Source organism: Marmota flaviventris, chromosome 6 (genome assembly GCF_047511675.1).
Source record: "Marmota flaviventris isolate mMarFla1 chromosome 6, mMarFla1.hap1, whole genome shotgun sequence".
Taxonomy (NCBI): Eukaryota; Metazoa; Chordata; class Mammalia; order Rodentia; family Sciuridae; genus Marmota; species Marmota flaviventris.
In genome coordinates, this window is record NC_092503.1 from 122180248 (window position 1) to 122194384 (window position 14137).

The window sequence follows — 14137 nt, forward strand, 5'->3', positions numbered from 1 at the left end:
CTCCTCCTGTCCAGCGCCTGCGTCTGAGTGGGCCTGAGGCTCTCAGCAGGATCTGTAGGGACCCTGAGTATCCAGTCACTGAAAGGAGGGAAATGCGATAATTTGTCAGAAAGCAAAACAGAACTTAAAAAAAAAAAAGACTCCGTGGTGCAGGTGTGGTTAAGACCTGGGGACAGCAGGCGCCTGTCTTTGCCCTCCTGCTGGTGGGTTTCACCATTTCCCTGAGGCGCAAGGCTTGCACGGCCCTGGAACACGGAGGCAGAGCTGCACCAGGATGGGAAGGAGAGGTCCTCTGGAGACCCGCCCTGGACATCCTGTCCTTCCAACACAGGGCGTCTGGTGGCCCTCACGGAGGGTATCTGTAAGGCTTTGGGGTGCAGTGATTCCGAGGCAGACCCATGCTTGTGTTCTGAATCTTTTTCCCTGTAGAGATCTCAACACAAGAAGCTTCTTTTACTAAACTCATAAGTGCAAGCAAGCTTGGTGTGAGTGGGCAAAGCGGGCACAGGGAGGCGGGGCAGGGCTGGGAGACTTTGAAGGCTGCTCCTCAGTCTGATATTGTTAGAGTCAAGTTTTGGAAACAGCATTCTGTGATAACTCAGAACCAGAAAGCGCTGTACAAACACGGAGTGAGAGAGCAGCCGCCGAACTGGGAATCAGGGAACAAACCCAGGGGTGCAACTGGGAATGCTGAGCACTGGCCGCCTGGCGCCTTGGTCAGCTGCCTCTCAGCAGGACAGGCCCTCCCCACGCCTCACCTCCTTGCTTTAAGAAAGTGAGACTCCATCTCCGAGGGACCCCCCAGGAACCAGCCGCTCCCCGAGCCCCTGCATCCTTAGTGGGAAGGAGTCTGCAGGCCTCCACCAACGCCTGCGTGGGGAGTCCCTGCCCAGGAAGCCCCAGCAAGAGGCTGGGTGGTGAGCAGGGTCAGGAGAGCCTGCCTCCTGTGGCTGGGGTCAGTTCCAGATTTGGGCATCGTAATTTCCCAGCTGTGACCCAATGCCAAATCTCTGTGCTTCATCAAATACGGTGGCAGCCAAGGAAGCAGGCTGTCTACAGTCCAACAGAAGTCACTGCTGACATGAGATGCATCAGTCAGGCCACCATTTAAGAAGAGCCTGCTGCCAGTTGGAAGTGTGTGGAGGACATTTCCATTGGACGCCTTCAGGTCCAGCTCGGGCCTGAGCTGAGATGGTGTTCTCTGGCAGCCTCCAGACCATGGCCTAGTGAGGTCACACCAGGGCCTGGACATCCCATCCCAGGTTGGGCTCCCCAGACCCATGGGCTGTGCCCCACACCTGCTCCCTGACGTGGACGAGGGACTTCCCAGGATCTGCAGCACAGTCTGCACACCCCACTACCCGGTCCTGCTGCATTCCCCTCACTTTCCCTGATGACCCTCTTAAGAAGACCTCACAGAGGACCAACGAGCTCAGGGGTCCCCTCCCCAAGACTCACTGGATCCCATAGGAACTTCAGTCAAAGAGGACAAAGGGGTCAATTTTGGCTCAACCTTTAATTAAAGGGAAATGCAATGCAGGAGAAGTGGGGATTGGACCATGGATTATGTAAATTTAGGAGACATAAAATAGAGTTTCCTAAGACAGAAAGGCTGTGAATATCCATGGCACCTGACCCTGGACTCTCCTCCCAGCTTCCTCACGACCCAGTTGGTGCTGACTTTCCATGGGAGACTCTGTGAACTGGGTTGTTAAGGGCTCAGGAGCAAAAGGTGGAGTCAGGCTCTGTGCTTGTCCTGGGTCCTTGAAGCCTTTGAGGATTTAGGATGAGTGTATCTTGGAGGTGCTCAGCAGAACAGCATGAGAATTTCCACATGCCACCAGTAAGGGCTCTGGGAGCCAGGGACTGTCCTGGAAGGACATTTTTCTAGACTTTCAAACTTCTGTTCGTTTGATTTTGCAGTTTTCTTTTCTTACTTTAGAATCCATGCATATTTTACCCAGGTTGCAGTAACATTTTGGGGGGAGGATGCTTGAAACCCCGTCTCCCTCAGCTGCCTCTGCAGCTCATGGTGAACCCAGATGGCCTGTCTGCAGGTCTGGCGAGGAAATTCATCCTGCCCACTCTTGGTGTCAATGTGGAGACAGAACCATCCCTGCAAATGCTTCCCCAACACTTGTTCCTGGATCCCACATTCTACTGACCCTTCACCCCTGACCCCACACTCCCCTGCCCAATGCCCTGTGTCCTTGGTTTGTCTGTGACTTCAGCTCAGTTTGAAACCTTAGCACACTTCCTCACCTCAGTGAGCACTTGGGTCGCCCCTGGTGCCCGGAATTCAGACACCCACAGCCTGGAGGCCCCCAGTGCCCAGGTCCCCTGCACCCCATTCCCCTGCTCCAGGCCTCCCAGAGGGAAGGAGAATGAGCTGCTTCCCCCTGCAGAGAAAGATGAGGCACCAGCAGGCACCTCCTCTGAGCCCACACCAATCAGCCTGGGGAGCGGCATCTGCAGTGTGATTCCTGGTGACGGGCATGGAGGGGTACTTCTTCTTTTCTAATGAAATAGTCTACTGTGTCTCATAAAAATGGCAAAGTGGCTGAGTGTGGGAGTGATGAACGGAGAAGATCCCACTGCAAACAAAGCCAAACGCTTCCCTCCAGCCCACGAAGCCCCCTTTAATTGAAGGACTCTGTCGCTCTTTCCATGCAGCCTCGTTTGTGAACGAGGCAGGTGAGCTAGATGCTCCTGCCCTCCTGCACTCCCAGAGCACCCGCCGCTCTGTGAGGTGAGAGTAGGACAGCAGGGCTCCTTGGAGCAGGAACATTCTTGCATTTAACGCTGATTCCTGGGGTTTGTGTGAGAGAGAAGCCAGCAGACAGGACTCAGGAGGTGGGGCCTTTGAGACAGGTCACGCCCTCCCAGGGTGGGGTCCCTGCTATCCCAAGAAGACCCCACAGCGGGGCAGAGCAGCCCCCAGAATGTGAAATGCAGAGCAAATCCATTTGTGGGAATTGTCAAGAAAGGAAAGGAAAGACAGAAGGAAAGAAGGAAGGGGGGAAGGGCAGGAGGGGGAGGGAGGAGAAGTTGTCCTGAGGGTCTAGCCGGGAAGTCGGCTGCCAGCAATTTATGATCTTACCAGTGGGTGGTAGCTGCATCATTTTTAAAATGCAGTTGTAGTTGGGCTGTGTATAAAATTCTGCACTCCAGTTTTGTCACATTGTAACAAGATCCTTCAAAACACTTGATGGAGCTGACAGCTGTGTGCATGGACAGGCCAGTGTCCATCTGGTCACTCAGTGCCAGTGTCAATCTGCAGAGAATGTTTATTTAAAGAATGCAATGGGGGAACGTGGGTAGGAAGGACAGTAGAATGAATCACACATTATCACCCTATGTAGACACATAACTATATGATCAGTGGGATTCCACATCACGTACAACCAGAAGCATGAGCAATTATACCCCATTTACATATGATGTGTCAAAGTGCATTCTACTGTTATGTAGGACTAATTAAAACAAATTAAAAATTAAAATAAAATAATAAAGGAATCTGTGAACCAGAAAACAGGAAAAGGACAAATTTATATTTTGTAACAAAGCATTTAACCACCTGTGTGTTCTTTCCTATGAAAACACAGAAGCGAAGCCTGGGAAATGGAAAAGGAAAGTGGGGGTGAGAATTGCATAACCTCACCAGGACTAGGAGTGCAGGCAGCTGTCCCCAGCCCTGTCCTCTGCACGTATCCATCTTATCCAGTCCTGCAGTCCCTAGTCCTGGCCTTCAGGACAGTACTGCGTGCTCAGGTTCAGATGCAGAAATGGCTCGTGTATTTCTGGATGGTCGCTGGATGCCTGCTTCTTGGCTGCAGTCCCTCTCAGGACCTGCCTAACACAGGTGATGGGCGTGGGCAACCCAGGTCAGCCGAGCTTACACTGAGGCTCCCTGTCTTGTGCCCCTGGGTCCTGAGACTCACCCCGACCCTTGGAGCCTTAACCCGACTTGCATGGGCCCTGCCCTGAGCCCTGCAGGCTCTAAGCAGCCCTGCACATCGTCAGGAAGGCTCTGCCTTCCGTCTGCTCCTGTGACTCTCATTCTGATTTGAATTCATCTGACTACTGATGCACAGATAACTCATTTAAGTTACATTCTAGAATATTCCGAAGATGCCACAGGTGTTATAATCACTTGAGACATTTACACATGTCACTGAGCAAGAAAAGGACAAACCAGATGTTCTCAGTGTAGGCGTCCCTGACGACCCATTAGGGGCAGCTCCCTTGTCAATCAGATGTCTCAAAGTCACCAGCCACTTCCCACATTTCCATCACCTCCTCAAATTTTCCTGAGAAAATCAGATTCCATCTGAAGGAGCTGATTCAATTTGTGATTTGGGCACAAATTTCCCAAACTCCATCTATTCAAGCTCTCCTTGGTGACAAACCACCTGGTGCCAAGTTGCAAGTTCTGGGGGCCCCATGCACCTGCCCCTCACAGGTGCTAACAAGACGGCCTCTCTCTGCGGTGAGATCTCAAGACTGTTACAGGTGCGCCCTTTGGAGAGTCTGGCACCCTCCCCATCAAAGCCACCTGAGGACCTGGTCAGAGGGAGGCGATCCATGGTGAGGACTCTTGGGGGCCTTGTGATGCTGGGAAGGCAGGTGGCAAGGGCTCCAGCGGGATGAGCAGGTCCGAGGGTCAGGGAGGTGGGAGGTGCAGTCAGAGAGGTGCCGCCAGCTTAGAGGTTCCTTCCTGAGTCTAGCACCGAGCCCAGCTCCCATGGAGCAGAAGGTGTGATGGGTGCACAGCCAGCAGGGCAGGTGGCCAGGAGGGGCACCAGGCCAGTGGCTCAGTGTTGCCACTTTAGAAACCTTCCTAAAACTCCCTCTGCACTCGGTGACTGTCCAGCTTGGCCTGTGTGTGCTCGTGGCAAGGGAACAATCTGGAAGGCTTTCCTGAGGCTTCAGAAGAGCAGCCTGCTGGCAGGACACTTGGTTCTCTTTCCCCACGCAGTGATCAGAAGTGACCTCTTATCCCATCATTCCAACAAAACACCTTGCAGGACTCCTGTGTCCAGAACTCACCCTTGCACAAATCCGAATTAGTCAACACTACTAAGATGGCGCCTCAGACTTGAAACTAAGTTGAAACCCCCTTAGTGCATAGTTTCCCACGTCATGGTGGAAGACCATTCAAAGGCAGCAGCGTCACCTTCCCGCTCCTCCTGAGAGTCTCCCCAGCCTCTTCACCACCCACAGAGGCTCCAAGAGCGTGTAGGCCCTGTCAGCAGGAGCAACGTGAGGCTTTCCCAACCTGGTCCCTGCCTCTACCTGTTCTGTTCACATTTGATAAAACATAATAACCATATTCTCCCTTTTTGGAAAATATCGAGTAAATAACCCAAGGAAGGGATATTTTCCTGTCTGGCTTAGCCCAGGGACAAATATCCTCGGACCCTTCAGTGCTAAAGAGCAGATTGAGAAAGAGCACAGCCCTCCAGGTCCCTAGTGGCCCCAGGAGGGACTTCTGTGGGCCATTTATTGGAAGAGTGACCCATGCAGGAGATGGGAATATGGGCCAAGAGATCCTGTGCTTCTGACTTGGTCAAGATGACTGTGACTTCCACACTGTGATGACTGCCACACAGGGCTCTGGCCGTTTCTCTGGTCACCATGTTTGCAGTTTGTCTACTGCCCCCGTGGGAAAGGGCTATGGGTCTCTCTGCCTCCAGGCCTCCAGGATTCTCTCCTCTCCGGTACCTTTGCCTCGCTGACATTCTGTGCCTTGCACTAACCAGGGCCAGCTGCCAGGTTACCAAGTGCCTGCAGGTCCAGCGGGCAGCTCAGCCCTCCCATCTGACCGCAGCTCACCTCCCTTCCTGCCTCTCTGTCCTCAGTCCCTGGGACAGAATTGCCCCCTTCCAGACTCCAGCGCCCTTGCACCCACACCTGCAGTGCACCCCCCTCCGAGCCCCAGGCCCAGGGTCCACCAGTGTGCTCCCCACCTCCGTCACTGCCCCTCCAACAATGCCCATGTGGTTTCTATGGCACCCAAAGAGACCGAACCCAGTGGCTGCTCTGCCCTCACCTGCCCCAGCCAGCACAGCCCCACCAATCCACCTGCAGGGCCACCAATCCCTCTCAGTCCCTGTGGCCCCCACCTTAGGCTGGACCTGGTATGTCACTGCCTCCATTGCTATAAGCCCAGCCTGTCCCCCTCAGGGTGGATCACACTCCACACACACACCCAAGAAATCTAGTCTAGCTCCCCTCTTCCTTCAGATCAGCCTGTCTGGAACCAACCCATTTCTCTGATTAAAATTTCTCAGTGTCTCGTTATCGTCCCTTACAATATAACTCAACCTGTTTTCCCATTTTTTTCTCTGCCATTTCTATCTACAAACCTTATACTTCGGCCACTCAAGCAAGAGCACGCGCACACACACACACACACACACACACACACGAACACACAAAGATAAAGGAATTCCACCTGTCAAGAATGTTTTGTTTGCAAATGGCAGAAATCTAATGAAAGCTATCCTAAGCAAGTGATTCAATTCATTTGCTCTTAAAAATGAGATGCCAGGGAGCAAGTGGTGTCAAATATGGCTACCTCCAGGGCCTCAAACCTTGTAAATAGTACCCCACTTCTCTCTCCGTCTCGGTGCCCCTCCAGTCAGCCCATCTGGATTCCAACCAGCCTGGCATGGGTCACAAAGGCAATCTTTGCTCTCAAGAAGGGACACATTGGAAATCTGTTCTTGGGTCAGCTCAGCTCCTGGCCAAAAACAGGGGGTTAAGATCCAAGAGGCCAAGGCTGTCCCTGACAGAAGTGAGTGGGAACTCCCACCACCCTGGTTGCTGTGGCATTAAGAGGAGTCCATCCAGGATCATGTGCCAAAGTGCCAGCAGTAAATGGTGCCATCTGGGGGCCAGTTCAGCAGACACCCGTCTGTGTGTTCCAAGTCAGGGTGTGGGCTTCTCGGGCATCACCAGGCAGAGCGTCCCAAGCTGAGGCCCTTCTCTCTCTCACCTCCCCGACCCATGGCACGTACTCTGCCATCCCTCCAGACTTCTCTGTCTCCTTGCTATGGTCTGCATGTTCATGTCCCCCAGAATCCATCTGCTGAAATCATCTCTCTCCAAGATGATGGTATGAGGAGGTGAGACCTGTGGGAGGTGATCAGGTCATGCCGTGCAGCCCTGACGAATAGGATCAGTGGCCTGATGAGAGTCCCCAGAGAACTCCCCCACCCCTTCTGCCATGGGGCCTAGGAAAACAGTGCCTTCCGTGAATTAGGAGTGGAGTCTCGCCAAACCTGCCCATGCCTTGCCCTTGGGCTTTCACCTCCAGGACTGTGGAAATGGATTTCTGTGATTGATAAGCCACCAGTCTAGGTGTGTTGTGGTGGCATTCTGAAAGGACCGAGGCCTTCCTGCTTGGTCTCTTCCTTCCTGTCGGCTTCCACTTCAAGTCCCCTGGGGACCACGGGAGGATCAGAGCCCCCGTACTACTCAAGCACCACTGGCCAAGGCCATGTCCTGGACACTAGGCCTGAACATCCTAGGGATCCAGCTGGATCCTTTGGGAATTGGACTCCATCCATGTCCTAGGCCACATCCATGGCCACAGACACCCACAGGCACCATCCTGGGGGAGCAAAACTTGCGAATGGACGCTTGGAGGTGTCCTGGGCTGTACCAGGCACACAGCCTTTTCCTATGAACCTCATCTAGGCTAAAAATGGTCTGCATTCCACTCATGCCCAAAGCCAGAATTTTGGAGCAATCAGACCAATTCTGTGCATTTTTGTTTTGTTTTTATTTTATTATTTTTTTTTATTTTTTATTGTTGGTTATTCAAAACCAAGTCTTATTAAAGTCTTTCTTATTTGTGTATTTAAGCACTGATGGCCCTGGCTACAAAGTCACACAGCCTGTCTACTAATCCCTGCCAAGAAGCAAGAGAGGTGGGGTGTTGGCCTGGGTGGGTGAGAGTTCCAGCGGCCCTGCCGCTGCCTGGAGCCAGTGCCTAGGGAGTCAAGGCTCCTTGACCTGTCAGACCTGTCATCTGCAGCAGCCAGGCCTTGGCACAGCAGGGAGGCCTGCTGCAGAAGCCCATGCCATGCATCACTGCAGCTGGGTCCACAACCTCAATTTCCCACTACTCAACCTCCATTGAGAAAATGGAAGTGGGGCAGACATGAATGAATGGTGGGAATATAGAATTGACCAATAGCATTAGATCATTTCCAAACCTGATTGGACAAAGTCTGGACCAATAGCATTGGTACATTTTTCAAACCCTAATTAGCATAACTTTGAGCCAATCACAGTGACCCAAGGGCTATATAAGACCTCTTGCCAGACACATTTCGCAGAAGGTAACTGAAGACGGCGGAACAGAAGACGGCGGGGGAGCAGAGGAAGACGGCGGAGCAGAGGAAGACGGCGGAGCAGAGGAAGACAGCGGAACAGAAGAAGACGGTGGTAACAGAGGAAGAAGACCCATCCTCACACAGTGTGTTGAACTGCGAGTCTTCTACACTGATCTTCAACAAATACTTGCTCCATCTGGCCTGAGGATTCCATTCTTCGCGTTTGTGGGAGAAGACCTTTAAAAGAAAACGACGTTGAGGGTGAGTTGCTGGGGTGTGCTGCTCTGCACAAAATACCTTTATTTTATTTATTTACTTTTATGTGGTGCTGAAGATGGAACCTAGGGACTAGCATGTGCCAGGTGAGGGCTCTACAGCTGAGCCACAACCCAAGCCCCCCCCCTGCCCCAAGTCTTGAACGTTCTTATAGTGAGTTTTTGCTTTTTGTAGTTGTTCTTGTTATTGACAAATCTAAAAGATGTTTTTGTCCTTCTTGTGAAAATTGTTTTTCTCAAAACCCAGTATATCTATCGTTGAGGTATCTGAAAGTTAGGCTTCCGGATCCTGATGTAAGAAAACGTAGGGTAGCTAGTACTAAGTTCAGGAGGAACCAGGAAAAAATATGCAGGGAAGACAAAAAGAACCCCTGAAAAATGTAAGCTGTCAGGTCTTGATTTACATGTGCTTATATACATAAAGAGGTTTTTCATCCTATGATTAAAATTTAATCCAAATATTTTAAATCTAGTTTTATCAGGATTTTTCCTCACAAGTTAAAGTATATCTTATTTGGCTTTGACATTAAATAGTCATTGAATAATTAATGTAATAACTAATTTTGCTAAAAATAATTTTAATATTTTCCTCCTTGTTTCATCTATTCATTTCATCATTTTCTTTCTATGTCTTTTGCATTTTCCTTCACCTCATATTTACGTTACTATTCTGAGAACATGAAGGAATTTTTTTTCATATACTTGATTGAATTATCACATAAGGTTCTCATGAATGGGATATGCCATTCTGACCAAGATTTGATAATTTCGAAGATAAAATTATCCTGTGGCACCTGTGAGAAAGGTAGATGTCTGTGCAGTTTCTTACTTTCCAGGATCTTGGCCTCTATTGTGTTTCCCCATAGAAAGTGATGAAGTATCATTTCTACATCTTTCATTCAAAGACTGAGCAATATCCCCAGCCTCAACAATTTAAGTTACTCAGCATTGAAAGAGAATAAAATTATGGCATTTGCATGTAAATGGATGGAGTTGGACAATATCATGCTAAATGAAGTAAGTCAATCCCTAAAAACCAAAGGCAGAATATTCTGATAAGTGGATGCTGATCCATAGCAGAGAGGGGTTAGACATGGGAAAAATGGAGAAATATATTGTTTTTAACTTTAAAATACAATAATCCTTTGTTGGTATTCATTCAATTTCTTTAATATATACAGTACCATTCAGATCATCTACTTATTTTTGTAGTAGGTCTTTTGGTAGATTTTGTCTTTCAAGAAATTATTCCATTTCATCTAGGTTTTCAAATTTCTGATTACATAACTATTCATAATATTACTTTATTATCCTTCTAACATTCAGAGAGTATTTAGGAATGGCCTCTTTTTCATTTCCAATATTAGTAATTTATGATCCCTCCCTCCCTCCCTCCCTCTCTCTCTCTCTCCCCCCCCTTTTAGCTACCTTGATTAGATTCTTACCAATTTTATCTTTTCAAAAGACCATCTTTTTTTTTTTTCATTAATTTTCTCTTTTGGTATCCTGTTCTCAATTTCATTGAGTTCTGCTCTAATTTTAATTATTTCTTTTTTTCGGTTTATTTAAGATTTACTCTGCTTTCCTTTTTCTGGTTTCCTAAGTGAGAAGCTTAGGTTATTGATTTCAGATCTTTCTTCTTTAATATATGCATTCAACATTATCAATTTCCTGCTGTTTTTAATGTTCCCCACAAATTTTTATAACTTGTAATTTGATTTTTGATTATTTTGAAATGCTTTTAAATTTCTCTTTGAGATTTCTTGTTTGTCTCATATGTCACTTTAGAAGTTTGTTGTTGTTGTTGTTGTTTTTACCCTTCCAGTTTTCAGGGCTTTTCACTATCTTTCTATTGTCAGTTTCAAGTTTATTCATTGTGATCTGAGATTAGGCATTGTAATTTCTACTTGTATGTTTGTTAAGGTGTATTTTATGGTCCAGAATGTGGTTTGATTTGGCTGGTGTTTCATGTGGGCTGGAGAGCAAAATGTATAATTGTATAGATGCGAATTAAATACAGCTAATTAGTATTAGCACAATGGTGTCAGACTAATTAAATTAAGAAAAAATTTGTTTTTGCATTTTTCTTTCACTTATTCTTTGTCAAATACTCATCATGACTTTATGTCGATCTGTTTTCTGAGCTGTGTTATTTTCTTTTTCCTCTGAGGCATTCCTTTTAATACTTCTTGCAGGGCAGGTATACTGTCAAAGAATACCTCAATTTTTGTTGAGAAAGTCTTGATCTCTGCTTCACATTTGAAGGATAATTTTACTGAATACAGAATTTTTAGGTGGGTGGTTTTTATATTTCAATGCTTTAAATATTTTGCTGCATTTTTTATTTGTTAGATTTCTTAGCAATGTCTGATAAATTCCATGCTTGCTCCTAAAGAGCTAAGGTGTTTTTTTTGTTGTTGTTATCTACTTTTATTTTTATTTTTTTTTAAATTTTTTATTGTTGGTTATTCAAAACATTACAGAGTTCTTGATATATATTATTTCACCCTTTGATTCAAGTGGGTTATGAGCTCCCATTTTTACCCCATATACAGATTGCAGAATCACATCAGTTACACATCCATTGATTTACATATTGCCATACTAGTGTCTGTTGTGTTCTGCTGCCTTTCCTATCCTCTACTATCCCCCCTCCCCTCCCCTCCCCTCCCCTCTTCTCTTCTCTCTCTGCCCCCTCTACTGTCATTCATTTGTCCCCCTTGTATTATTTTTCCCTTTCCCCTCACTTCCTCTTGTATGTACTTTTGTATAACCCTGAGGGTCTCCTTCCATTTCCATGCAATTTCCCTTCTCTCTCCCTTTCCCTCCCACCTCTCATCTCTGTTTAATGTTAATCTTCTTCTCATGCTCTTCAACCCTACTCTGTTCTTAGTTACTCTCCTTATATCAAAGAAGACATTTGGCATTTGTTTTTTAGGGATTGGCTAGCTTCACTTAGCATAATCTGCTCTAATGCCATCCATTTCCCTGCAAATTCTATGATTTTGTCATTTTTTAATGCAGAGTAATACTCCATTGTGTATAAATGCCACATTTTTTTTATCCATTCATCTATTGAAGGGCATCTAGGTTGGTTCCACAGTCTTGCTATTGTGAATTGTGCTGCTATGAACATCGATGTAGCAGTGTCCCTGTAGCATGCTCTTTTTAGGTCTTTAGGGAATAGACCGAGAAGGGGAATAGCTGGGTCAAATGGTGGCTCCATTCCCAGCTTTCCAAGAAACCACCATACTGCTTTCCAAATTGGCTGCACCAATTTGCAGTCCCACCAGCAGTGTACAAGTGTACCCTTTTCCCCACATCCTCGCCAGCACTTGTTGTTGTTTGACTTCATAATGGCTGCCAATCTAACTGGAGTAAGATGGTATCTTAGGGTGGTTTTGATTTGCATTTCTCTGACTGCTAGAGATGGTGAGCATTTTTTCATGTACTTGTTGATTGATTGTATGTCCTCCTCTAGAAGTGTCTGTTCAGGTCCTTGGCCCATTTGTTGATTGGGTTGTTTGTTATTTTATTGTCTAATTTTTTGAGTTCTTTGTATACTCTGGATATTAGGGCTCTATCTGAAGTGTGAGGAGTAAAGATTGGTTCCCAGGATGTAGGCTCCCTATTTACCTCTCTTATTGTTTCTTTTGCTGAGAAAAAAACTTTTTAGTTTGAGTAAGTCCCATATGTTTATTCTAGTTATTAACTTTTGTGCTATGGGTGAGGTGTTTTTTTTTTTTTTTTTAAATAGAACTTCTTTCAATTTATTTTTCTTTATATTTGGTTATCCACATTTTGAATATGGTATGCTTAAGGTATTTATATTTTTTACATTTATACTGATTGATGTTTCATGAGATTTCTATAAAGATCTGATGAACATGGTAAAGAAAATTAGGATTTATAAGTTAGGTATAGAGCTATCAAATAGATAGGGTCCATGATGGAACATGGACCATATGTAATTTGAAATGTTCCAATTACTACATATAAAATGCTGGAAATCATAGTAACTATGAGTGGTAATGGCTATATTAATTAATTTGACCATGGTGATTAATACATGATACATACATGATAAGTGCACATATAATCGTTTTGCATACCTGAATATATATAGTTTCATGTGCTGATTAAACATTTTAAAGTAAAAAATAAAAATCAACAAATTTAATTAATTTTAATAATGTAATTTGACTCAAATATAAAAATTATTATTTCAGTACATAATCAGTGTTTTATGACTAATTGTATCCCTTCTTTTATTTTAATTCTTTGGTACCTGTTGTTTACTTTGCATGTATAGTCCATCTTAACTCATACTAGCCACATTTCAAACATTCAATGATCATATGTGGCCAGAAGTACCTATATTGAACAGTATATATCTATACATTTTTATGTGTTAATAGTTCATAGTACAGGGGCTGGGGATGTGGCTCAAGCGGTAGCGCGCTCGCCTGGCATGCGTGCGGCCCGGGTTCGATCCTCAGCACCACATACAAACAAAGATGTTGTGTCCGCCGAAACTAAAAAAATAAATATTAAAATTCTCTCTCTCTCTCTTTAAAAAAAATTAATTCTGCATTTCCACCTCTTTCTTGTCTTTTTTTTAAAGAGTTCATAATGCAAATATTATTTCAAAATGCCAATCAGCTGGTACTTTTTTGCTATATTCCCATGATTAAGTCAGGTTTGTGGGTGTTTACCAGGAAAATCTCAGATATAAAGTGTCATTTTCATACATCATATGAGTGGTACATATAGCTTCTTTGATGTAAAAGTATTGTTTTTTAAATCCCAATCCATTATTTAATATATTGAAGGAAGTCACTATATACAGTGGGAAGTTTTTGTTTAACTGTAGATATGAAATTCTAATTTGGATTTTTTCTTGCAACACTTTAGATGTTTCACTGTACTCTTCATTTGCTTGCATATAATTTTAGAGGAAAGAAGAAATAAGTTGAAATAATTCATCTTTTTTTTTTAAGTTATGCTGAGGGTCAAACCCAGGGCCTCAGATATGCTAGGCATGTGTTCTATACCCCAGTGAGCTATAATTCTTAACTATACTCCAGTCCCTATAATTCTTAATGTTGTTCTCCATAGGTGCAGTATTTCTTCCATTAGACTTCTTACAAGATTTTCTCTTTGTCTTTTGTTTTCTGTAGTTTGAGGTGGATATATGTAGGTGAAAAGTTTTTGATATTGTACCTGGCTGCTGGAGTTCATCTCTGCTTATATATAAGAAAGAGAGAGACAGAGAGGGAGAATTTTTGAGATCTGATTTAGTCAGCAGTTTTGCAGCTATGACCAAAAGATCTTACAAGAACAATTAGTGGATTTGGGGGCTCACTGTCTCAGAGCTCTCAGTCCAGGGACAGCTGGCTTCATTCCTCAGGTCTTGAGGTGAGGCAGGACATCATAGCAGAAGAGTGTGGCAGAGTGAAGTAGCTCACATGATGAAAGCAGAGAGGAATGTCGGTAGCCAGATACAAAATAATATCC

The 14137-nt window shown here is 45.5% G+C and overlaps 1 protein-coding gene across 1 annotated transcript in view; it reads left to right on the forward strand.

Moving 5' to 3' along the window:
* The first annotated feature begins 2197 nt into the window (after positions 1–2197).
* LOC139706138 (phosphatidylinositol-3,5-bisphosphate 3-phosphatase MTMR3-like) overlaps positions 2198–14137 on the forward strand; it is an 82029-nt gene continuing 70089 nt past the window's right edge. Inside the window, 3 exon segments of the mRNA XM_071613835.1 lie at positions 2198–2486; positions 2674–2749; positions 8336–8457. Coding sequence (XP_071469936.1) covers positions 2198–2486; positions 2674–2749; positions 8336–8457 — 487 coding nt within the window.